The sequence below is a fragment of the Bos taurus genome, chromosome 2, assembly GCF_002263795.3.
Source record: "Bos taurus isolate L1 Dominette 01449 registration number 42190680 breed Hereford chromosome 2, ARS-UCD2.0, whole genome shotgun sequence".
Lineage (NCBI taxonomy): Eukaryota > Metazoa > Chordata > Mammalia > Artiodactyla > Bovidae > Bos > Bos taurus.
Window position 1 is genome coordinate 62,940,138 of NC_037329.1, and position 26,297 is coordinate 62,966,434.

The 26,297-nt window shown below is 43.1% G+C and overlaps 1 protein-coding gene across 12 annotated transcripts in view; it reads right to left on the reverse strand.

The window, feature by feature from the left end:
* The window catches only part of MGAT5 (alpha-1,6-mannosylglycoprotein 6-beta-N-acetylglucosaminyltransferase), a 398,270-nt gene that overhangs the window by 156,988 nt on the left and 214,985 nt on the right, over positions 1–26,297 (reverse strand). For 11 of the 12 annotated variants that reach the window (XM_059875762.1, XM_059875759.1, XM_005202537.5 and 8 more), the window contains 2 exons: positions 17,243–17,319; positions 16,276–16,365 (listed from right to left, as the gene is read on the reverse strand). In XM_059875762.1, the coding sequence (XP_059731745.1) occupies positions 16,276–16,365; positions 17,243–17,319 (167 nt within the window). The remainder of the gene's footprint in view (positions 1–16,275; positions 16,366–17,242; positions 17,320–26,297) is intronic. The other variant, XM_024976411.2, reaches the window with a different exon arrangement.

A 26,297-nucleotide genomic window follows, 5' to 3' on the forward strand; every position in this document is an offset into this window, starting at 1 on the left:
AGAACTCCATCATTTATCTCCAAATTAGGAAGGCAACTGAGAGTTTAAGGCTAACGGATCAAGGCTTCTCCTCATTCTGTGGCTGTTCACTTCATACTATCTCAAGGAACAGGGTGATAAAACCTATTGGAAAGAGATGAGGAAAGAAAAAAATCCTTCAGCAATCTTGTGAGAGCCATTGTGGAAGACTGATTGTTCTGTCAATGCACCAGAGTTTAGAGAGCAGGAGAGGAGAAAAGAGAAAGCAGAAGTACCAAATTTTACAGGAATGACTTCAAAAAAGGTTACCAAAGAAAATTAAGGCAGATTTCCACTTTCTAGTAACTGAAGAATACACTGACTGATATTGATGTCTGACCTCTTTGCCAAAACTGGCCATATAATTCCAAGGTAGCATATCACCCATTCACTAATATGAGATTATTAAAGATGGCTAGTAAAATGAAAAGGAAATGAAAATAATGTTTCTATGGCCAGGTGGACCCATAAAAATGAACAGAGCCAGAGGGTGGGGGGCATCCTTGGAGGACCATGAAGAAGGCAGGGATGTAAGTGAGTTAGACTTTCAGGTCAGCAATGCAGAGTCAGACAAGCTAGTTAGCCCCCCAGCTCTGGGCAAGTTTTCAAAGAAAGCAGTTTCACTACTCTAGAAATAAAGCAAGGTGATTTTGACTAGGACCCAAAATAATTGGGCAATTTGCATAAAGCCCTCTGCTGCGGCAAGTGATCTGAAAGCAATATGCAGAGGGCAGCTAAGTTTGGGGGTGGGTGGAATTCCCGGATAGGAAAAGTATCATATTCTCTTTTCTTTTTGTGGAGTGAAATTAGACCTGACCAGCTTTGTGAATGGCTTCAGAGACTCAAAAGGACTCCTCACAAGAAAGGTTGCAATGGTTTTTACTCATAAGAAAATACCAACTTGCCTGAAATGCCTATGTCTAAAAACTGAGCGCTTATACAGCAGCATCACCATGAAAGGCAAAAATCACAAAGGAAAAGCACTCTATAAGTGAGAAAAGTGAGGAAGAACCAGCAGAAAAGAAGCCTCCAAGAGGACGAAGCTGGTCCCAGCAGCACTGTACACATCTGTGCCTTGTATGCTTAGGCTGGACTGAATTATTTAATTCAAATTAAATTTTTGTAAATGGACTCAGTAAGACAGTGCTTTAAAGCATATTTATACCATGAAGGATTCAAATAGATTGCTGACCTGACTGGGAAATCTTCCACTGCACACAAAAGCACGAGGGTGAGCAAGCAGGGCACAGATTCATAGTCAATCCCATATTAAATAAATAACAAAATGCACACAGCAGCATGTCAGAATAAAAAATGTCCTCATGAAGAGCATGATAGGGAGAGATGAGACACGACTATGAATAAAGAAAATCAAGCAAAAGGAGACACATTAGTGAGATCAGATAAAGAAGAGTACATTCACTCCTCTGCCCTTCGAAGAATCTTCCAAAATTTACTCTGATGAAAATACAGTCCAAGGTGATCTTCTAAAGTATGACTTCCCTACAGAATACTCAAGACTTTAATTCCTCTTTGAAACTGATCATTTATCTCAGTTCTTCTTACTCTAAATCACTGGATAATACCATGTGAGATTTCAAGGGCATCTCAGAAAGTATGGGAAATGGAGTCAGTGTATTTTGAATTTAGCAAGAAATCTTACCATTACATACACACTCATAATAGAGGAAAAATCAATTCTGAATATCCTGACACAGAATGAAGACAGTGGGTTTTCAGGGTGGCTGTTTTTGTACACAGTGATAAGCTAACTGGTTAACAAAATAATTAAATTATACATAAATCAATTACTCCATGGGGAGTGGAGGAAAAACAAACAAACAAACACATTTCTTTCTGAAATCTCAGTGGATTACCAGGACTGGAAGAAAGCCAGCACTGGCAGTAACTCCACGTATTGAAACAAAACAGCCCTCAAATGAGCAACATTTTCCTAAATAAGAACATCATTGACAACACAGGGAAAATCTTGTTCAGGGATCATAATTCAACTTTCTCATCCCTAACTGTTTTGTCCAATCTACCCTGGCTCCCTATATGAGTCTAACCACCCAGCATATCATTCTATCTAAGAAAGTTGGACCCCAGGGAGAGGCCCCTGTCTTCCTGATCTTCTACTTCAACTCATTCTCATCATCTTAGTGTTCTTCTGGCTCTCAGAACCCTAGGGCCCTATTTCTGCCTGTGGTCACCTACTGGCTTGGCTACAAGTTTCCAACTGCAAACTTAGAGCTCTCTCTGGGATAAGATCTGTGGTGCTGGACCCTCCCACTGCCTACCCCCACCTCTACCCAGCTCCTGCAAGCTGGCAAGTCCTCTGTCAAGCCCTCTGCCAGGGAAGGGACTGGGCAGCCTTAAAATCTCCCACAAATCACTGTAGTGAGTCTAAGAATTGAAAATCATCTGAGTTCATGGCAACACCCATGCAACAATCAATAGAGGAGCAGAACCATGACTATAATAACCTTTGATTTGAAGGTGAAACTTCTACGGAACTAATCTTTTTAGTGCACTAGCCCAAGGCTACGAAATAAAGAGGCAGGGGAGGAGAGGGTGAGATGTATGGAAAGAGTAACAAGGCAATTTACATTACTATATGCAATAATAGCCAACGGGAATTTGGTGTATGGCTCAGGAAACTCAAACAGGGGCTCTGTATCAGTCTAGAGCGGTGGAATGGGGCCGGAGATGGGAGGGAGGTTCAAAAGGGAGGGGATATATGTATACCTATGGCTGATTCATGTTAATAACAAAATTCTGTAAAGCAATTATCCTTCAATAAAAAAAAAAAAAATATGAAGAGGAAAAAGAAGAAGGCAATGGCAACCCACTCCAGTACTCTTGCCTGGAAAATCCCATGGACAGAGGAGCCTGGTGGGCTGCAGTCCATGGGGTCGTGAAGAGTCAGAGATGACTGAGCGACTTCACTTTCACTTTTCACTTTCATGCATTGAAGAAGGAAATGGCAACCCACTCCAGTGTTCTTGCCTGGAGAATCCCAGGGACAGTGGAGCCTGATGGGCTGCCATCTATGGGGTCGCACAGAGTGGGGCATGACTGAAGCGACTTAGTAGTAGTGGCATGAAGAGGAAATAGAACCAGAAAAGACCAGCCAGGCTAGACCTTTGGAACAGGAAGGCATCTCCCAGAGAGAGGGCACAATCACTTTTCTTGAGCAAGGAGATCTAAAATTAACCAATTTTATTTTTGACATTCCCCCTTCCAATGATTTAAACTTCTTTGATCCGAGAGAAGGTTTTGCAGCTTCATCAACATCGAACGTAAATCAAAGCAAAGTTTCTAAAAAGACATCAGGTAGGTCATACTTACTTTCAAGCTCTTTCAGATGGACAATTCTTACATTTAAGAAAAGAGAAACTACCAACAGAGATGCCTACAGCTCGAATTGGATTTTAAAGAGGGAAAAGAAATAATAAAATTACAGCAAGAATGAGTAGATTTAATGTATATCTACGTGTACGTCTGCAGAACTAGACTTAATCTCTGCAGTAATATTCTGTTCTTTTGGAAAGAATAATAATCAGGCTCTGATATGGCCTCTGCTCTTATGGATAATGTGAAGGGTTTTGCTTTTAATGAATCACTGACATACCGAATTTCATCCATATTTTTCCAAGAGTTAAGTGTGGCCAAAAAGTAAATACGCAAAATGCATAAGAAAAGTCTAAGATTACCCCTAGAGGTTGATGTCTTGGACGCTTAGGATTCTCTTCTTTATGTAAATTTTCATATTTTTTTTTTTTACAAAGAACATTTATTGAGTAATTTTTAAAGGCATTACAATTATATAAGCATACAATCATTGACTGAAGGTTTACAGTTCAGTGCATCCGGGAAAAAAACAAATAAACTTGACTGCTTCCCATCATATAATCCCCTGAAGTGCCCTACATGGTGGGTACCACGCCCAGATTACACGTGAGGAAAGCAAGACTTGAAGGTGCTGAGAACTTGCAGAGGTCCACTCACCAGTGACTTCCCTGGTGGCTCAGATGGTAAAAGAGTTTGCCGACAATGCGAGAGACCCAGGTTCGATCCATGGGTCGGGAAGATCCTCTGGAGAAGGAAATGGCAACCCACTCCAGTACTCTTGCCTGGGAAATTCCATGGATGGAGGAGCCTGGTAGGCTAGGTAGGCTACAGTCCATGGGGTCACAAAGAGTCGGAGACGACTGAGCGACTTCACTTTCACTTTTCACTCACTAGTGAGTGGCAGGGCTGGGTGATGACTGAGATCCCGTCCCTGAACCAGGACATGAAGTGTCAGAGACACTTTAAAGGGCAGGGACAAGAGGGCTGCTGAATCTGGAATCCACCAAAATAGAATATATGTCCAACTCCACAAACATCTAGGGGTATAACCTTAAACCATCTGACTTTCAAGTTTTCTCATCTACAACATAAAGGTGCCGGCTTAGGTACTCTATAACAATTCTATTATCTATGAGACCTAAAAAATATAGTTAGACACCACCATGTGGGTTACCTATCAAAATGACACAATTGATTATATTCATTAGATAAACTGATGATACACACATGTATATGCATACACATATTTGTTGTACTGATAACCTATCTAATGAACTCATTAAAGAACATGCTTTAAAAAAAAATTTAAAAGAAAGATCTCTTTACCCCACTCCACGCTCCTCCCAGGCCTACTCTCCTTTTCTAAAAATGCAAAAAGGAAATGCACATGGTAAAAGATGTCTCCACATGTGAGCGTTTCTACTACCTGGCTCCATCCTCTCCATCAAATACCTGAGCTGATGAATATTTTGGCCAAGTGGCTTGTTAGGAAAGGCTGTGCCTGGGGAAGCAGGTAGATGACAGAGAAGAACAAGAAAAACGACAGTGCACCAAGAGCCAAGCGCTAGGAAAAGCGCTTCACTCACATTGTGTCCTCTGGTTTCCACGTAATCACATGGGCAAGGTCGCTCATCATGACAGATGAAGACACGGGTGCAGGGCGGCCCCATGGCTGGGGATGGAAGTGCCATCTGTCCTGTCCAGGGCCGGCACTTAGCAGCGAAACCAGACATGTGGTTCTTGCAGTCCCACGAGCACAGTCCAGCCTCCAATATCAGAGTAGGACTGCCTAGATCTTCTCCACAAAATCCTTCAGAAAGGGTTCACTCCACTCCCACTGCGGGGCTGCTGGAAGGGCCATGACAGTGATGACAACTTGCTGCCTGCAGCCTTCTTCCCTGCTGTCTGTTCTGTGCAGCAGAGGTGATCATTTCAAAGCCTAAACTGGATTACATCCTACACTAACTCAGACCCTCCAGGGGCTTCTCCTTACCCTTAGAATAAAACCCAGAATTTACCCTCCTGCCCTCCAAACAAGAACCTCCTTCCATATCCAAACACCCGCCAGGTTCATTCCTGCCTCTGGAGGGTTGCCAGACTTGTGAGAAGAGGGGAAAAGATGCTCAGTTAAATTCGAATTTCAGACAAAGGATGATTTTTCTCTTGAGTAAGCTGCATGCAGTATTTGTCATATGTGAAAGTGAAAGTGTAGTCGCTTAGTGTCTGACTCTTTGTGACCCTGTGGACTATAGCCCACCAGACTCCTCTGTCCATGGAATTCTCCAGGCAAGGATACTGGAGTGGGTAGCCAGTCCCTTCTCCAGGGCATCTTTCCGACCCAGGGATCAAACCAGGGTCTCCCGTATCGTGGGCAATTTTTTTTTTATCATCTAAGCCACCAGGGAACCGCCATTTATCACATACTCACAGTTCAATAAATAAAACACTCTACCTGAAATTCATGATCATTAGTCACCCTGTATTTTACCTGGTAACCCCACACCTCAGGCTTCGGCATCCACGCTCTTTCTACCTGAAACACTCTTCCTCTCAGAGCGCGCATGCCTCCCTCTCTTCCCTCCTACACACTATGCTCCAACTTTTCCTGAGAAGCCTTCCCTGATCTGCTTACCTGGCCACTCTACCTCCTTACTCTGCTTTTCCTTGGCACACACACCACATGCAGAAATTATCTGACCTACGGGATGGCTACTGTCTGCTGCCCCAATGAATGTAAGCTCCTTAAGGACTTCAGTTGGCCTGCTCAGTGCTCTTTCCTCAATCCGGAGAACAGGGCCTGGCACACAACAGGTCCTCAATCATTACTTGTTACATACTGAATGAAAAAATGGGTGACTTGAGTGCTATAGATATTCATTATAAGGATACTCTTTTCCTTTTAAGTGGCACAATGTATGTTCATCATTGTATTAGAATCTTTCAACAACACCCTGAGGCAAGCATGGCAGGCTTTACCTTGAGGAAATGTTCTAGGCCACACAGGTAGGAGCTGAATCCAGACAGACTTTTTTTTTTTTTCATGGAAAGGCATTTTAAACATAGCAGTGTATACATATCAAACCCCAACTCCCAAGCTATCCATGAATTTTCTGCAATATGCAGTGCTGCCCCCGACCACGCGGGGGAAGGCAGGAATATCAGAAACAGAAAGTATGGAATCAATCATGTGCAAGAGAGCCGAGGGCTGGGAAGACCTAAGACAGGACTACTCAGGATATTAGGGAAGGATAGGACTTCAAGAGAAACTGCTGTGAGTTTTCAACACACCCCAAACCAGTGGGGTTCTAATGAGAGGATGTCAGAGTTTCAAACTGCTGCTGCTGCTGCTAAGTTGCTTCAGTCGTGTCCGACTCTGTGCAACCCCACTGACGGCAGCCCACCAGGCTCCCCTGACTCTGGGATTCTCCAGGCAAGAACACTGGAGTGGGTTGCCATTTCCTTCTCCAATGCATGAAAGTGAAAAGTGAAAGTGTCCGACTCTTTGCAACCCCATGGACTGCAGCCCACCAGACTCCTCCATCCATGGGATTTTCCAGGCAAGAGTACTGGAGTGGGGTGCCATTGCCTTCTCCTGAGTTTCAAAAATTCATCCCAAATCTCTGTGGGAAGAGACCTGTCAATTTCCTTTAAACAGGAGAGGCAACAAATTCTTCTTCTGTCATGAACTATTCAGATAATAGAGAGATGCTTCTTACACTGCACACAGGCAAACTCGGCCGCTCTGGGCCTGCATTCACACTGAGGACACTAGAGCCACAGTCACCCAGCTGATAAAAGTGGTCACATTCCAGCCACCAAGGACAGAGCTCCTCTTTTGTGGCAGTGTGCAATTTAGCCTTAAGTGTAGATCCAGGCAAATAACGCTGAGTGACAATAAGAAAGGGCTTCCCAGGTGGCGCTGGTAGTAATGAACCCACCTGCCAATGCAGGTAGATGGAAGAGACGCAGGTTCGATCTCTGGGTCGGGAAGATCCTCTGGAGAACAGCATGGCAATACACTCAAGTATTCTTGCCTGGACAGAGGAGCCTGGCGGGCTACAGTCCATAGGGTGGCAAAGAACACACAGGACTGAAGCGACTGAACACACACACATGCAAAACAGCTCTTCTTTTGCAGTAGTACGCGATTTTGCCTGAAGCGTACATTTAGGCAAATAATGCTGAGTGACAATAAGAATAAAAGCTGGGCCAGAAAACTGTGCCTTCTAATATAATTGGCTAATTCCATCTAACAGTCTAACCTGATCCTCTGCATTCCCCTATAGATAAAGTATTAAAGAGCATTATATTAAAACTGCTAATAAGTGCTCAAAATGCCCTTGCTTCATGTCTCAAACTTAATGTTTTTAGCAGAATTTAATCTTACAATTTTACAAAAACAATTCTTCAAGATTAGAAAGTTGATAGCTGGTGAAGTCACCCACTTAGAACAAAGAGACAAAAAAGCTATCAACTACTTCAAAAAATGCTTTAAATAGTCATTCATTCAATAAATATGTGTGTCAGGCACTATTATTCCTGTAAACAAAACAGACAAAAATCTCTCTGGAGATGACTTTTCATATACCTTTTCTTAATGCTGGATGTTGATGGTCACCCCAAGACCTTCGCACTGACTGTTCCCCAAACCTGTTAAATACCTGTATCAGACTTCTGAACCTCTTCCTCTCTCACTTCCTTCAATATGGTGCTCACACGTCCTCCTCCCATTTTTTCAGTCGGGCATTTTCTGAACATGCTATCTAAAACTGACACCATCACTCCTCATGAGCATTTTGAGTTCCATCTGTTTTATTTCTCTCCACAGCTCTACTGTAATCTAAAAGATATATATTTTACTTTTTGTTGCCCGTCCCCTCCTATAAAACATAACCTTAAGAAGTGTTTGCCTTTTGGCTCACTGTCATATGCCCAGCATCCAGAAAATCCTAGTAGCAATGAATTCCCCTGGTACCCAGACTATGGATTGTCTTATTTCCCAGTAAGAGGAACCAAGGGGACTTACAGAAAACACCCAGGGTTATGTCAAAAGGCCTCAGAAGACAATATGCATTGGCTCCCACTGGTCAAAGAAGGAGTAATATGAGAACTAGAAAGAAAATAATTGGAATGGATCAAACATATCAAATATAGTTCATTCAAAGCCTTGATTGAAACAAGGTGCTGATTGAAACAACAAGCATTAAAACAAGCAAGCAACCAAACAAACTACTGGTCACCAGTGGAAGATGGCAGGAAATCAACAGAGAAATCAAGGTTTCCTTTATGAACTGTTCCTCAGGGTAACCAAATACCAGATGAGGACTCATTTCTCTATACAGAGTATTCCTGATATATTACGAACGAATCCTGATGAATCCAGGCAGTAATTATCGATGGCTGTTGATATCACAAAAAGAGAAAAAGCCAGCCATTTATGTGTCTCCTGCACATTTAATATCATCCATGAAACAATTTTGAAAAAAATATTAAGCCTGACTCTGATCAAGCCTCAGATCTACTATCAATTTACAGGAAATACAGGGTTGGGGAAGTAGGTTATCCAACAACATGGGGATACAGTCATAAAAACTCAGAGTACAACAAACTCTTCTAAGAGTACAGAGTACAACAACAGCTTCTAAGGCAAGTAAAGTTTTGTCAGTGAAAAATTACAAGGGGCACCAACAGTTGTAATTTATGATTATTGCTTGAAACTCCATTCAAATAATAAACTTCAGGTTACAAAATGGTCTACAAAATGTGAATAGTAATCTGATATTCGAAGATATTATGGAATTCTGTGATTTTAAAAATATGGAACAGTTTTAGTAGTTTTAAAAAAGAGCCTCTTTTAAAGGTATGTGGTGAAACATTCACAGATGATGCGATTTGGGGGATTTGCTTCAAAATAACCATCTGGGAGAGGTGTCAATGAATGAGATTGGCCACAAACTGACACTTATTGAATCTGTGTCCCAGACATACAGAATTTCCTTATATCTGTTTCTTTTACATAGGTTTCACATTTTCCACATTAAAAAAAGTTTAAAACATAAAACTTTACAAATGTCTTACTGGTATATAATATGAATGATCAGAGACAATGTTTAAAAGTTTGTAAAAACACAAATTGGAGATGACTGCATCAAAGCCCCCATCTGCCACATGTTTCTGAAGAGCAAACAGGTAATGGTTTGGGGTTTGGCAAGTCCCTTTTAATTTCTGGAAGGTGGAGGTCAGAGTAAGAAATCTCAATCTAAATGTTGTAGTTTGTGAAAATAATAATAATTTAAAAAGAGAAACAAAAAAGATATAAAACTAAATGTTGAGTATGTGAAACTGACAAACAGGAGTGGTCATAAAAGAACGAACTCAGAAGGAGGTAGAGGTTGAGGGAAATTGAGAGATCATTTAAGCTGACGACAAATACTGTTTGGTAAAATCAGGATTGTTTTAAAAAAGTGGTTTCTAAAGATGTCTTAGAATTCAGGTAATAAAAGCCACAAAAAACACACAGATAAAGAAGATAAAATAAAGGCTGAATTCAAGAACTGAAAAGAACAAGATCATAAATCTCTGCCACCTCCTGTGTTGCCAAAATATATTATCTCACAGAAAGAGAATTTCCTGTGTCAAATGGCTAAACATTTAAAAGGTGTGTGTGGGTAATCTCAGGCAACAGTCTAGTGGTATTTTTAAAGTACTCCCTGACCTGTCCCAAGATGTTAGTTATATTTTCTCATTCAGGTTTTCTCCTGCAACCTGAACAGTCTATTCTTTACCATGGCCCACTTTGACAAATTAGTCTGTGAGACACCATTTCCAAGATATCTTTAGCAGCCAACATAGTCCATAAATCCAAATCATTGTACTGGTTATTAGGATTTCATTTCATGCTCACATTCACAAACATTTAAGCTTTCAACCTTTGCTGTTGGGCATTAATCTTGGCATTAATCAACGGATTAAGTACGCTGAATTTAAACTCAAGGTTAATAGCACGCTCAGCCAATATTAGTTTTACATATTGCCAAGGGAGAACAGGAAGACACAGAGAGCTTTATGTCTGTTTTTTCTGAAACATAAGAAACAGACTGATGAGTAAGGCATGAAATTGCTTCTTTTTTTCCTTTATGAGGGACTCACACATACAGGTGGGTGTGCACACAGACACAGACACACACACAGACACATACAGTCACTCACTCAACCAGTCCAAATTGGCATTTGAAGCAACAGCTTGTACACATCCTAAGATCTAGCAATCAATCACTGAGCAATTGAATGGCAACATAAGTCCTTAAAAAAATAGTACAAACAAATTAAGAAGTCTGGCAGGGTGTGATGGTTGCTAGTTGCTATAATAATTGTGTAGACAGCAAGAACGTGTGGGCATCAAATATATCAGCACCATCTATCAATATAATATCAATAGGGGTAAAGACATTTATTCTCAATTGTGTAAAAGCTGATAGCAGTAAAAGGCTCTGCGGAGGGCTAAGTTAATAATACCTGAAACAATGACATTCAGAGTAATTACTTGATAGGCTCTTGTCTCTAACGGGAGTAGTTACGTGGCTCACAAAAACAGATACAGAAAATGAACTGCCCGATGATCTGGAAATGCAAGCTGGTTAATGGACACGAATCATTCATTTGCTCCCACCTGAGTACTTGGTTTTCATGAGTTGTATCTTCAGGAGAATTGGTGCTGTTTTGGTGGGGGAGGGGGCTAGTAAATCATTAAAATTATGAGTATTTGAAAACTAGCAATGAAGACTGATTAATGGAAACCAGCTAACTTAGAGCTGTATGTCAAACACAGGTGGATTTGAGAATAGAACTGAACGCAAAGGCAACGATGACAAATGACTTCATTTGAGCTCAGCTTTCATTCGATGTGAAAGGGCAACAGTAATGGTGAGTGCAGAGGGACTAAGCAACTAAACCTCTCGGAGCCTCTAAGATGCAGCTCTCAGAGCTGGGGAGAGGTTGGAACTGCACTGTGCATTGGAGGTGTCCGGGACACACAGGCTCACTCATGCTTCATTCTTCTTTCTGCCTGCCACCCGGGAAGGGCAATGCTGAGACTTTTAACACCACACCCAGGCCCTAATACAGCGTCAGACACAGTACAAGCATCTGTGGGGATGACGAAGGGTAAACACTGATGGCTTTACCTTCTGAGAGTCCCCGTAGAGGCTGGTAGACTACTAGTTGGTGAGGGGAAGAGTAGAAGTTTCAGGGGAAGAAAAATGCAGGAAAAGTGCCATCTTCTAAGACTGGTCTGAATCTAAATGCCTCAATTCAACTAGTGACTGACTATGGGAGATATTTTACTTCATGTCCTCTTTCATATTTGTCAAAGCTCTGAAGTTAAATGTACATGGAAACAAGAACTGGCTCTTCTTCAATTTTTGTTGTTGTTCAGTCCCTAAGTCAAGTCTGACTCTTTGCAACCCCATGGACTGCAACACACCAGGTTCCCCTGCTCTTCACTACCTCCCAGAGTTTGCTCAGATTCATGTCCATTGAGTCGGTGATGCTAATCATCTCATCTCCTGCTCTTCAATAAGGATTAAGAAAAGAATCAAAGTCACCAGTGTATTCACTGACGAAGTAAAAAAAATCAAATGAAGATGTCTGTCAATCACCTTCCCAACTGCAAGAGTAAGCTGGCATACGATACAGGTTAAATGAAGTAACAAAAGAAGGAAAGTGTGAAGAAAGAGGAAAAAAAATAGACAAAAACAGCACCACAAAGCCATAGATGTTGTCCAGGATTTATAGACTACTAGAACAGAATTAACAGGGTTTAGGAATCATCTCTAATAATTTTATTTTAACAATGGCAAGAGGTGCACTGCAGCTACACACATCCAGTTCATGATTTTAATGTGAACAAGCATCACATCCTGAGAAAGGAAGGCAAGGAGAACTATATTCTTCTATATTACTAGAAGTCTGCTGCTAAGTTGCTTCAGTTGTGTCCGACTCCGTGCCACCCCATGACGGCAGCCCACCAGGCTCCCCTGTCCCTGGGATTCTCCAGGCAAGAACACTGGAGTGGGTTGCCATTTCCTTCTCCGACTAGAAGTCTAGGGATCTAGAATTAAATGAGATTGGTGAATGAGAACCAGAAATTCATTCTAATTCTAAAAGGAAATCAAGGTCCCAACAGAAAATGTCCCGGGCTATATGACACTCCACAACTGTACTCAAATAATGGCAACATCAAAAATCTATCGTGCACAGACATAGAAAACAAACTTATGGTTACCAAAGGGGAAAGGTGTGTGTGGGGGAGGGATAAATTAGGAATTTTGGAGTAACACACACACACTATTTTATATATAAAATAGATAAGCCACAAGGACCTACTATATATCACAGAGAATTATACTCAACATTTTGTAATTATATAGGAAAAGGGGGCTTCCCAGCTGGCGCTAGTGGTAAAGAAACCACCTGCCAGTGCAGGAGACAGAAGAGATGCAAGTTCGATCCCTGGGTTGGGAAGATCCCCTGGAGGAGGGCATGGCAAACAACTCCAGTACTCTTGCCTGGAGTATCCCATGGACAGAGGAGCCTGGCGGGCTACAGTCCATAGGGTCGCAAAGAGTCGGTCACAACTGAAGCAACTTAGCACGTATTTGGGAAAAGAATTTGAAAAAGAATATATATATATATATATATATTTTTTATATATATACACACACATAGACCTGAAACTAAGACAACATTGTAAATCAGCCATAGTTCAATAAAAAAACTAAATACCCTCCTCGAAAGTAAAGTAAAAAAAAAAAAAACAAAAAAAAACTTACTATGAAAGCATCAGTTAAAATAATTATCATTTATCAGGCTCTACTCTAAGCATGGTCCCATATAGACTCAGGAATCCACAAGGTAGATTCTTTAAAAACAAAATTAAAACTTTTATATTATAAAGGAAGAACCTGAGGCACAAAGAGAGCAACTTTTCCAAGAGCACAGAGTTTAGCAAGCATCAGAAACAGAAGCTGAAGTCAAGTGTGAGGCTCTAAGACAGTACTATTGAAAGGCTCATATTGATTACATTTTCTTCTCTTACAGGGTATCTATTAAGATGCTTCGAAAAAAGAAAAAATATTTTCTTTGAGTGCCAGAGTTTCAAGATAATTTTCACATTAAAATTTTGAAGAAGTTCCTAGTTGTTTCCCAGGACCCCTTCCTGGCTCAATTTACCTGTATCCATGCTTTCTCTTCTATTAGACTTTAAAGATAATGAATGCATAGCATGGTGCCAAGCAAATGAATTCTCAGTAACTGTTGACAATCAATGAACATAACAGATGTTCAATAAGTGCTCACTGAACTGAGTTCAGTGGAACAAAAAGAAAAGTCTGATCATTTGCATAAGAAAAGAGTAGAATAGGCAAACGAAGCACCATTCCATGTCCAGGAAGGAGAAAAAAAAGGTTAAAGGTTCTGAAACAAGACACCCAGGCTCCAACGTCAAGTCTACATGATCTATCACATGTTTATGCAGCCCAGTCTATCCCACACTCCTCTCAATTTACCTCCACAGAGGTTCCCTCTTCTCTCATCTTAGCTACATCCTTCCTTCCCTTCTGGTAGTGGTAGGGTGGCTGTTTCAAAGGAAGGGAACCAGGTCATATGTAATCGCGGTCCTCTTCATCTGAATTCTCCCGCACCTCCCGAGCTCTGGCTCAGGAAATGAAGACCCAGGCTGGAGCGGGCACCTCAAATCCTCTTCCTCTCTCTTCACTTCAGCAGTCCTCCCCAAGATGCAAACGGTTAGGGAGGCATGAAATTAGCTCAGTTTGTCAATCAGGGAGCCCAGTTAGACTGTGGCTAAATTCTATCAAATGGAAATGGGAAAAAATTTTTTGAAAATTGAACTAAATGAGGGACTTTTCCTCAGGGCAGGAAAGGTGCCTTTAGCTGACTTCTCACTGGAGTGAAGGTTCACCCATAGCCCCAGGCCTTACTCCTCTGGAGAAGAAAGTGAGGAGGCGGGCCCCAGGCCACCCAAGCGTGAAACGCACTCAAGTACACACTACAGAATCAACTTGTCAGCAGCCTACTAGTAAGGTACATCACACACCCAAGTCTCAGAGCTTTTTCATTTCCAAGAGGTATTTTAACTATCATTTACTCTGACGGTTCCCATGATGGCCCTGGGGTGGCCATGGAGCAACCGCATCCAAAAAAAAAAAAAAAGGTCTGACTCTTACAGAGGAAGCCAAGAGGGACAAATCCCACAGATTCCAGGGCCACATGCCCTAGAGCAATGCTGGTTTGGCTTCCATCCCCCATCATCTTAGGCCACAGAGGAGAGACACCTGAACCCCACAAGGAAAAGTATGGCAAAAACATTTCATTTAGCCTCAGAATTGAGGGATTCTCCTCTCTGCACGGGATCACCAGGGAGATGTTATTAAGTACTGGTTAAACAACAACAGTACCAAAACTAGGGAGATGGAAGCCAAGAGCCTGCCCAGTGCACAACCTTAAAAATTAGCCAGCATCCGTTCCACAAGCTCTGAGGGCTACTGCCACTGCCCATAAGGGATGGGGGATAGAGCCAATGGAGTTTTCATTCCCTGCTCAGTTCTCTCCTGTAGCTGGCTCTGAATAAAGTCTTAACCCCACCCCACTCCATCAACCTTTCTAAAGGTGAAATGAATCACTGAAGCATGTAACAGATTCCATGTGGTCTGTAAAAATGCCCTATGACTCTTAAAAAACAAGCTTCTATTTAAATTCAAGGGTACAAATGAAAATGAAGTTTAGATAAAAAGGTGGAAAAAAGGGAGAAAGTTAATAATTCAGTCTGTAAGTACAATAAATAGCAAACTCAGCCAAGAAGCATATGAAAAGATGCTGAACATCATTAATCAGTAAGGAAATACAACCAGCAATACAATGAGTGAGATACTCCCTCATACCCATTCACATGACCATTAGAAAAGAAAAAATAGAAAATAACAAGTGTTGGTAAGAATGTGGAGAAGTTAGAATCTTGTGCACTGTTGGTGGGAATGTAAAACGGCACAGCTGCTATGGAAAAGAGTCTGGTGGTTCCTCAAAACATTAAAAATAGAATTACCATATGATCCAGCAACTCTGTTTCTGGATATATACCCAAAAGAATTGAAATCAGGGTCTCAAAGAGTTATATGTACACTCATGCTCACCGCAGTACCATTCACAACTGATGGAAGATGGAGGCAACCCAAGTGTCCAGTGAGAGATGAATGGGTAACAATATGCAGTCTGTATACATAATGGAATATTATTCAGTCTCAAAAAGGAAGGGCATTCTGACACCTGCTATAACATGGATGAACCTTGAGTACACTATACTAAGTGCGATCAGCAGATCACAAAAGACAAATACTGTATATTTCACTTATAGGAGTACTTGGAGTAATCAGAATCTGAGGCAGACACAGCAGAATGGTGGTTGCTGAGGCTGGAAGAAGGAGGAGGCTCTGGAGTCACAGTTTGATAGGAACAGTTTCAGGTTGGCAAGATGAAGCGTTCTGGAGATGGATGGATGGTGGCGATGGTCACACAGCAACATGAATGTACTTAATGACACTGAACTGTACGCTTTACGATTAAGCTGGTACATTTTGTTATGTGTATTTTACTACATTTTTTTTAATTGGTAAAAAAAAAAATTAGTGAACTCAGACTATTTTTTTCCTCAAGGGGGGAAAAAAAATCATGCTACTTGGGGACACAGGAGAGCAATGAAAAAGGAAATCATAAACTGTTCACATAAAAACAATATACATTTTTAAGCTTTTCAAGTTCCAGGCTTAGCTACGGAACAGACCAACCACACACATCGACTCCACCCCCCGAAAGACACAAGAAGCCTCTCACCTCACTGAGGTAAATAAAAAAAGAGCAGGTGGACCCATCCACTCCGTATTCTGCGTAGCAGGGATCCGAGCGCCACATATTTTTCATCCACTGAAACAACCAGAGGAGGAAGAGCACTGGTGAGCAGCCATTCACTGAGCGGGCACGTCTGCCCAGAGGCTGTGAGATTCCTCCAGCAGTAAAGCCCAGGAGCGCTGGTGGGGAGGGATGTTTTCTCAAGAGCAAGTGCCTCATAGACCCTGGCATGAGAGTGCCCTCCCGGAGACCTACAGTCGCACCAGCCCCAGCACGGAGCCTGGAAAACAGCACGGGAATCAAGGCAGGAGCACAGTGTGCACTTAAATCCCATATGGGAGCCATTTAAAATGCTCTGGGGCTCGTCTCGCCATCCTAAGTGATGTCTGAACAGAAAACTTTTCTCTGAAAGCTACTGAGCAGGGAGTGGTCTCCCCAAGGTTTGGCCACATAAATGCAGTGAAAAACAAACAAACAAACGTTAAGAGTCAGAGTGGCCAACAGCGTCTGGGCACTCAACTGCACACGCAAATGTGACATTTAAATAACAATCTGGAGACCTCACAGCTGAGGCCTGGGGACTTGGGAGAAGGAAGCTGGACACTAAATCATGGAAGCCCCTTGTCTTTGGCTCTTGAAGGATCACCCGCTGGAGGATGGGAAAGAGGGAAACGCAATTTCAGACACAGCAGGTGCCTGCAATGCCCCAGCTCTTTCAGTCTGACCAGTTAGTCACTGTTGACTAATCCCATGGAGCTGGCATAAGCAGGGAACGGTTGTCACGGCCACAGCCCCAAACTGGCAGGGCTGATACACCCCCTACATGACTTCCTTAAAGAGGGCTCGATCACCCATCTGCATCGCTGGGGAGGAGAGGAGAGGGAAGGGGAAGCCAGGGGCTGTCAGTGCAGGTCGAGGAGGAGGGGGTAAATGGATATCACTCTTGACTTACCTTGATTTTCCCCTCGCAATGGGGGTAGCCATCCATAGGAGGCAATACACATTTTTCTTGAGCTCCATTAATGATATCTGAAAAAGAGGGAAAAGAACAAAGGATACCATCAAGTTCATGGCAAGTGCGGGGCAGAAAGAGAAACAGAAAAGAGAGGTCTATCCTGGGAGCCACGTTGGCTCTGACCCCTCCAGCTGGTGACATGCTGACTGGTCTGCAGTGAGGACTTGACCCAACCACAGCCAGTCTCCAGGGTGGTCGGAGACCTGTGACGGGTGAGGCCAAGTCTGAAAGGAAGAGTCAGGCCAACCATAGTGAATACTTAGAAACTTGCAACTGTGAAACCGAGAAAACAAACAAGTGGGCGGGGCTGAGGGGCGCAGGAAAAGAAGCCAGGAGATTAGGAGGGTCCCTGGGTCAAGCCAGGCTGGGTCACGAGGACAAACTGAGGCCACGAGCAGCTTCATGAACATGTGTGCTTGTCACTTACGGAACTGAAAACAGTGGTACAGATGAACTTATTTACAAAACAGAAATAGACTCACAGATACAGAAATCAAACTTACAGTTACTACAGGGCAAAGTGGGGGGCGTAGTGGAGGAATAACTTAGGAGTTTGGGATTAACAGGTACATACTACTATATATAAAATAAATAAAGTCTTACTGTTACAGCACAGGGAAATATACTCACTATTTTATAATAACCTGTAAGGGGAAGGAATATGAAAATATATATATATATATAAAAGAGAAATCATTTTCCTGTATATCTGAAACTAATATAACACTGTAAATCAACTATACTTCAATAAAACAAAACACACAAGTGCCTGAGTTGAGGCAGCCCAGGAGAGAGAGAGGTGAAGGTGTGCAGAGGAACAGAAAGCCCCAAGATGCTTGTGCAAGGTACAACTTCTTACAGACCCAGTCCTTATATTTCCACCAAGATCTCCTTATTCTTCCAATCTTTCCTCCCAATAACTCCCTTTCTATCAGCAAGCTCAAGTGGACTCCTATTCCTTGTAACTACAGAATCAAAACTAAAAAGAATGCCCTCCAGAAGCTTACGGTTAAGTGATGGACAGCAGACAAACTGGTCAACAACTGAACAGTAGCTTAAAGGCCTTATATTAGGGAGGGCCAGGGAAGGATGCCCATACCAGTCTCTAAGCATCAGAGAAGACTTCCCGCACCCAGAGACATCTCGGCTGAGATGTGAAGGTGCAGGAGTGAGCCAGGTAGGGGGACATGGTAAAGACGGTGGTTCAGCGAAACGTCCACATGGAGGACCTGATCTGATGAGAGTGAATGAGGATGAGGTACTGAGATGCGAAGAGCCGACTCACTGGAAAAGACCCTGATGCTGGGAAAGATTGAAGGCAAAAGGAGAAGGGAGAGGATGAGATGGTTAGATAGCATCACCTACTCCATGGACATGAAATCTGAGCAAACTCCAGGAGACAGTGAAGGACAGGGGAGCCCCGAGTGCTGCAGTTCACGGGGTCGCGGAGTTGGACATGACTTAGCGACTGAACAACAACAACTGAGAGTCAGGCAGGACCCAAACCAGAAAGGCCACAAAGACTCCAGCCTCTGTGCTAAGGGCATGGCTGGTGGAGAACTGGAAAATTTTAAGGAGAAGATAATTATGATCAGGCTTTTGTTTAGGAATGATCATTTTAGTTGGAAATTAGGACACTCCTAAACCTACATGCTTCTCTTCTGGGACCAACTATATTTTCTAGACACACTTGGAAAATGTCCCCATTTCTCACTGCTGACCATTTTCAATTCAAAGTACTGGTCAGACATTAGATCCCAAACTACAATGTCATTTGACAGTGGTATTTAAACAATGTTGATGGCTGCTAGGGCTAAAACAGAAGTCAGTGCAAAGAGAAATTTTAGTTGTACCTGTTCCTTGAAATTCAGTTCATCTGAGAGTCTAAAACAGAAACCCCAGACCTCCTGATTGAGCCTTTTCAATGAGCATTCTACCTGCTAAGGATAACTAGAGCGTAAAATCAGTATCTTCCTTATCATAGGTTGGAGGCTGTCAGTTAGTTGATAACATAAAAAACACTTAGCTTGTTGGAGTCTTTGTTTTCCCATCTGTAAAATCAGAATTGCTGCACTTCTATTTCATGCAGGTCTTATTAAATAAGTTAACATTTGTAAAAAGCCTGGTTGGCACTCCTATCGGCTGGTATCAGAGACCACGGCAGGTGCTTAAGAGTTGGCATTTGCTGTATAATTCCACACAACCTTCAATCACTATATCCAGGAAAGCAGTGTTTCAAATGCACAGCTGCTTCTGGAAATGAATTCTCTTTGTTTTTAAAATAACCGCAGGCTTGAATGGTGGATCTCCCGAAAATTCCCCTTCTGTCTCACTCGCACGACGACAGCCAGCTCCAGTATCCTCAGACAGATGGGCTGCCTTACCAAAAAAGAAAGATACTTTCCAATGACTACTGCTCCAATGACTAATTCCAATTTTGCTCACATTCAACAAGCAAATAAGAGGCAGCACAGGTTCCGAGAAACTAAGCAGAGTCTAGAACTGCTGAAGTTTGCGGGTAACTGAACATTTAAGGGATCCGTAGAGGTCAGTAGGTTTCCCAGGTGGTGCTAGTGGTAAAGAAGCCCCCTGCCAACGCATGAGACATAAGAGACTCAGGTTCAATCCCTGAGTTGGGAAGATCCCCTGGAGAAGGGCATGGCAACCCACTCCAGTATTCTTGCCTGGAGAATCCCATGGATAGAGGAGCTTGGTGGGCTGCAGTCCATAGAGTTGCAAAGAGTCAGACAAGACTAGAGCGACTTATCATGCATGCATGCATTAGGGGTCAGTACCTCTCTTACGTTACACACAATAGGGATTATTCTAGTTCTGGACGTTTGGAGCCAGAAGTGGAGGTATGCTAATGTGGGGCAAAGAGAAACCACCAGGTGATAAAATTAACCAGCAGGTCCATGAAGGGTGCAGGCAAAGCCTGGTTGCTGGCAGTGTGGGTCCACATCATCTAAGAGTTTCAAGGAAAAAAACTATGTTATGCCAACTTTTTCTGCAAAGGGCTAGACAATAAATATTTAAGGCTGGGCAGGCCACATGGTCGCTGGGATGTAGCCGTCACAACAGGGGGAATGGAATGATGTGTGTGGCTGTGTTCCAATAAAACTTTATTTACAAAAACAGGTTCAGACCCTGCTTTTTGCTATGCTAAGAGAACCCCCAAAAGAGGATCCTCGCTTATTCAAAGACCTGCTGAACTGACGTTTTAAAGGACAAGTGCAGGTACTCTCCTGCCAGGTGTGCCCTTCCTCCACACACTTAACACCCTTCCTCCTTTAAAACTGAGTTGGAGCATCCATCCCCACCTGAAGAAAGCTGAGATCCTTCCTCCCTATCCCTATGTTCAATCAAGACTGAGTTAGGATTGAGGGCTGCCCCTTCAGCTCCTGGCCCTCCCATGGCAGTGAGCAATCCTGTTCTCTTTTTTGCATCTCATGTCCTTTCCTAGGACATGAGAACATTGTGGGAAGGTTATGTCTTTCTGCTCCATCACCAGGCATTCAGCAAGTGCTGCTGGACTGAATGAACACTCACATGTTCTGCCTGACCCCCACCTCCCCCACTGCCACATACACACACACCTGACACTTTGGATCAAGGAGAAGGAGACTAAGCTGAGACCTCAGTGTTTTTTATTTCTCTACTAAGCAGCAGTGTGTCAGCTAATCCACCAGGGGCTTCCCTGGTGGCTCAGAGGTTAAAGCGTCTGCCTCTAATGCGGGAGACCTGGGTTCGATCCCTGGGTCGGAAAGATCCCCTGGAGAAGGAAATGGCAACCCACTCCAGTACTCTTACCTGGAGAATCCCATGGACAGAGGAGCCTGGTGGGCTACAGTCCATGGGGTCACAAAGAGTCAGACACGACTAAGCGACTTTAACTAACTAACTAAGCAGCAGTGTGTCAGCTAATCCAACAGGGCTCCTCTGCATTTCCATGATCTTAGGAGGGCTTTTTTCGCTATTTGTTACACAGTGGTGGGTTTGAATAGATGGCAGCTTCCAGAAGTGCAGTTCGTGGCTGAAGGCTCTGAGGTAGGTGGGATCTGTGAAAGGGAGACACAGGAAGTGCCAGCCTTTTTTCTGAGCACGGGGTTGAAATGCTCCCAGAATCCAACCACCAGTAAGTAACCTGAACAAGACCCTCCACTACCCCCCAGGCCCTGAGGAGTCTCAGCACCTCACAGGGCAGTTCCCCATCTTGCTTCCATCACGAGGACAAAAACCCAATGAATCATGTTTTTATTAGATTTTTCTAATAGAAACAGAAGACTTTTCTATCTCTGGAAGAGCCTCCAATCTCAGTTCATTCCAGTCACTCAGTCATGTCTGACTCTTTGTGACCCCATGGACTGCAGCATGCCAGGCTTCCCTGTCCATCACCAACTCCCGGAGCTTGGTCAAATTCATGTCCATCAAGTCCGTGATGCCATCCAACCATCTCATCCTCTGTCACTCCCTTCTCCTCCTGCCTTCGATCTTTCCCAGCATCAGGGTCTTTTCAAATGAGTCAGTTCTTCGCACTGGGTGGCCAAAGTATTGGAGCTTCAGCTTCAGCATCAGTCCTTCCAATGAATATTCATGACTGATTTCCTTTAGGATGGACTGGTTTGATCTCCCTACAGTCCAAGGGACTCTCGAGAGTCTTTTCCAACACCACAGTTCAAAAGCATCAATTCTTCGGTGCTCAGCTTCCTTTATGGTGCAACTCTCAAATCCATACACGACTACCAGAAAAACCATAGCTTTGGCTAGATGGACCTTTGCCGGCAAAGTAATGTCTCTGCTTTTTAACATGACTACTTTTCAAGGGGCATTTAGCTTACTGCTCATGAGGCCCCTCCAAAAAAGGAGACATGTTTCTGCCAAGAAATGTTACTAGAAGGTTCTTCCTGCTGTTTTCCCCACCCTCCCCCACATGTCAAATTGTTTTTTTAATGGTGAAAGGGCAAGGTACTAATATAAAATGCAAATGTAAAATAAGATGCTAATGCAAGCAAAGAAACTCAGCTCTTACTATTGTTCAGGATCCAGTTTCATTTCTCACCGTCATAACCAGCCCAAGTAGTGCCCCGCACTCAAAACATCACCTCTGAACTGATTCTGTGGTGCTGTCAACCAGGTATTAGAAAAAAGGCAGGATATCTAGGTGTGAAAACTCTGTTGTTTTATCAGAGTAGTAAGAGGTCAAATATTAGGCTGAATCTAAGAGAACAGTTTTATTATCAAAAACGCTCACAACTCAGGAAGAGCACATGTACTGCAGGAGAAGTGACAGAAGATGCCATAAACACATCCAGAGCGAGGTGTTCCTGTCAAGCGTGGAAACAGATTCTCCCCGACAGCCCTAACATGTGTATACAGATTGAGAGAGACACAATGGGATTTCAACTATACATTTGGAAGTGACAGAGACCAAGAGATATGGAACCAGGCAGATAGATGTTTTTAACTCATGCTTTTCTCTGCCCGAGGAAGGAAGGAAAGTGGGAGAGAATGGGGTGGAAGTAAATGGTGAAGACAATCTCAGAGGGATGGTGACAACAGAAAAAGGGTGATTCAGGAAATGAAGGTGGATGATCGTGACCTCTCAAGATATATGACCAGCCTTTTGAAAGTGCTGGTACACATATTGTCACATTTTACACTCACCACATCCTCCTGAACAAGGAAGGCAATTACCTCATCTTATGGTTTGGAAAGAGGCTTCAAAATCCTCAGCATCTACCTCCAAACTCAGCCCACAGTTACTTGGAATTTCTCCCCAAAGCCTGTGGCTTGCCATGTGCTGAGATGTCAAAGCCGCATCCTTGAAAGATATGGTCTGTATCCTCGAGGAGCTCCCCAGGGCTTGAGGAGCAACCACATACAGCAGAGTGAGGCACACATCAGCGGAACCCCTCCTCAGATAAGCCTCCTGAAAGGCTGGACAGCCACCCTTTGGCTAGCCCCCACCTACTGCTGGGCACCCTGGCAACTCTGCAGAATTTTTTTTAAACAAATAAATGAACTACCGTTACAAAGGGATCAAGAGCCTCAGTTCCAGAGAAGTGCAGGGAGGAGGAGGAGAATGAGCCACAGAAGAAAGGGGGTGAGCATTCCTCACTGGGAATCCCTAAACCAGAAACTCTGAGTTCCAGACCACACACTAAACAAGCTGAAGGAATCTGAGTTCCACACGAGGAAAACGACAGAAGGAGCAGCAGTGAAAAAAAGATTTGTTTCCTATGCAGAGAGGGAGGAAGTGGACCCATTCCCTGGGTGAATTACTGATATTCATGCCTTATCAGTATTTAAAAAGAGAGGCTTATAGTTTTGTGAGATATGATCTTCATGAGTTCTATGCTAACTGTCCTGATGCAGTCACAAACCAAGCACAGACACTGGGCACCACACAAGGAAACCTTTATCTTTTAACTGTGCAGTTCAATGCACATACATGGAGATGCTGTTGTGTTTTTAAAGTAAACGATCAACCATGCAGCATCATAAAACACTCACCTACTCAAACTCACATTAATTTAATGATAACCATTGCTCATTTTGAAGGACAAAAGTGATCCAGAAATATAGTTATAAAAAGAAGCTCGTAACAAGAGTCTGGCAGCCAGGTGTCACTCTGAATCTGATTCTATCAATGCTTGTGGGTGGTACCACCTGTAAGAAAGTCAGCTACAAGCTTCTGGTTGATGATGATAAAGTGAGGACATGGAGGGGAAGGGAGTGGATGTGTGTGGGGGGAGGTGGAGGCTGAGGAGGAGGTGGGAGAAAAGAAGAGAGGTGTGGTTGTAAGTGAGCCCCACACAGAAGAAAGTTATTTCAGAATGAAAGCTGACCCTCCCAAGAGAGCCTCCTTTGTGAAAGCTCACTTTTCTGAGTATTAATTATAGCAAAGGCAACATGTGTTTTGAAGTGGCATTTCTTTTTAAGAACTTGTAAAACACGGTGCCATTAATTTTTTAATCTAGAACTCAACAGGCATCAATAGGTTAAGTGTTTCTGATTTCCTTACCATCACTATTTTAACAGAAAAGGGGGGAAAAGATAGAAAAAGTGTTTTAGAAGCTTCTCAGAAACCTCAAAAAACATGACCATCTGTCCACCTCCGGAAGTTTTAGAAAACCTAGTTCAACCTCCTCGTCCAGTTCCGTTGCCAACAGCTCAGATAACCATCTTCATGAGTGAGGGCCTGATCCGCCCAAAGGTACCCCACGCATATTTCCTCTTAAAAGATAAAGGGTCTCCAGTGATCTGCTTTGTGTGTAAGACAAGGAAGTGCTTCTCTGGGAACACCTGATAGGAACACACAGCCCCAGTTATCAGATGGCCCCTGCAGGGCGCCCACGTGAGCACTGCACCAGCCGGGAGCCGACTCCAGCTCTGCGCTCAGCCTGGAGACCAGGCTCTTGCCAGCACCTCTGTCAGCTGGCCTCGTGTCAGGAGTTAATAGCAATAAATCGGACAGAAATCAGCCATGGTGAAATGTAATCTCCCATTAAAGGTGACCTCACCAGTCATTCTCAGCTTGGCAAATATTCATTCAGGGCCACTTTATATCTGCATTATGAAAAACTGATTTAATTTCTATAACTGAATCATGTACACATATTCCAGACCCAGGGCCCACAGGAACAGGAAACTCTCTGCCCCCTGAAGAAGCTGGGGCAGTCATGATGGGTAATGGGGCATGACACACGCAGACTCCCAGGGATGGACAATGAGCGCCTTGAGAAGGGTTGTCTGCGTTTTGTTGGTCTTGTTTGGGTTTTCAGCCCAAGAAGCTAGAAATGCAATCACTGTACCAAAGAATTTCAGAGTTGCAAAGGACTTTCTGAAGCCATATTAGTAAGCTGTTGACTTTTCCTGATTCACAAGAATGCACTGAGTGATGAAGTGCCTTCCTTATTCAGTGATTTAACAAAATTCACTAATTACCTCCCATGCACAATGCATTCTGAAACCCTGGCCTCTGTCTTTTAACTCAAGATTGTTTCCACTTCTGGCTTTTGGTATTAAAAGGCACACCACCACCAGTATATTCATGTTCTACTCTAGAAATCTGAACAGTCAACACTGAAGAATAAAATGACCAATTTTCACTTGTCTCTGAATAAGTACTCCAAGGGCCTCATGGACTTGCTAAAAACCCAGAGCTACAGTCTGACACTGTTTCCCCATCTACTTCCCATGAAGAAATGCTATAGGCATACTGGAAGTCAATAGGAAAATCACATTTTATGAAGTTTTCCAATTATGCACAGCTTTTCAAGGATGGTATTAATGTGTAAAAAGAAAGAAATTGTGAGGACTATGAAAATACATTGCCAAGTATAATCAATGTCAAAATTTCAAATCATAGTAATAGCTAAATAAACCTATATTATTTACGTTTTCTTCTGTTACACCCTGTGTATATTCATGTTCTACTCTAGAAATCTGAACAGTCAACACTGAAGAATAAAATGACCAATTTTCAGTTGTCTCTGAATAAGTTCTCCAAGGGCCTCATGGACTACTAGTTATGACCAACCTAGAAAGCATATTGAAAAGCAGAGACATTACTTTGCCAACAAAGGTCCATCTAGTCAAGGCTATGGTTTTTCCTGTGGTCATATATGGATGTGAGAGTTGAACTGTGAAGAAAGCTGAGCACCAAAGAATTGATGCTTTTGAACTGTGGTGTTGGAGAAGACTCTTGAGAGTCCCTTGGACTGCAAGAAGATCCAACCAGTCCATTCTGAAGGAGATCAGCCCTGGGATTTCTTTGGAAGGAATGATGCTAAAGCTGAAACTCCAGTACTTTGGCCACCTCATGCGAAGAGTTGACTCATTGGAAAAGACTCTGATGCTGGGAGGGATTGGGGGCAGGAGGAGAAGGGGATGACAGAGGATGAGATGGCTGGATGGCATCACTGACTCGATGGATGTGAGTCTGAGTGAACTCCGGGAGTTGGTGATAGACAGGGAGGCCTGGCGTGCT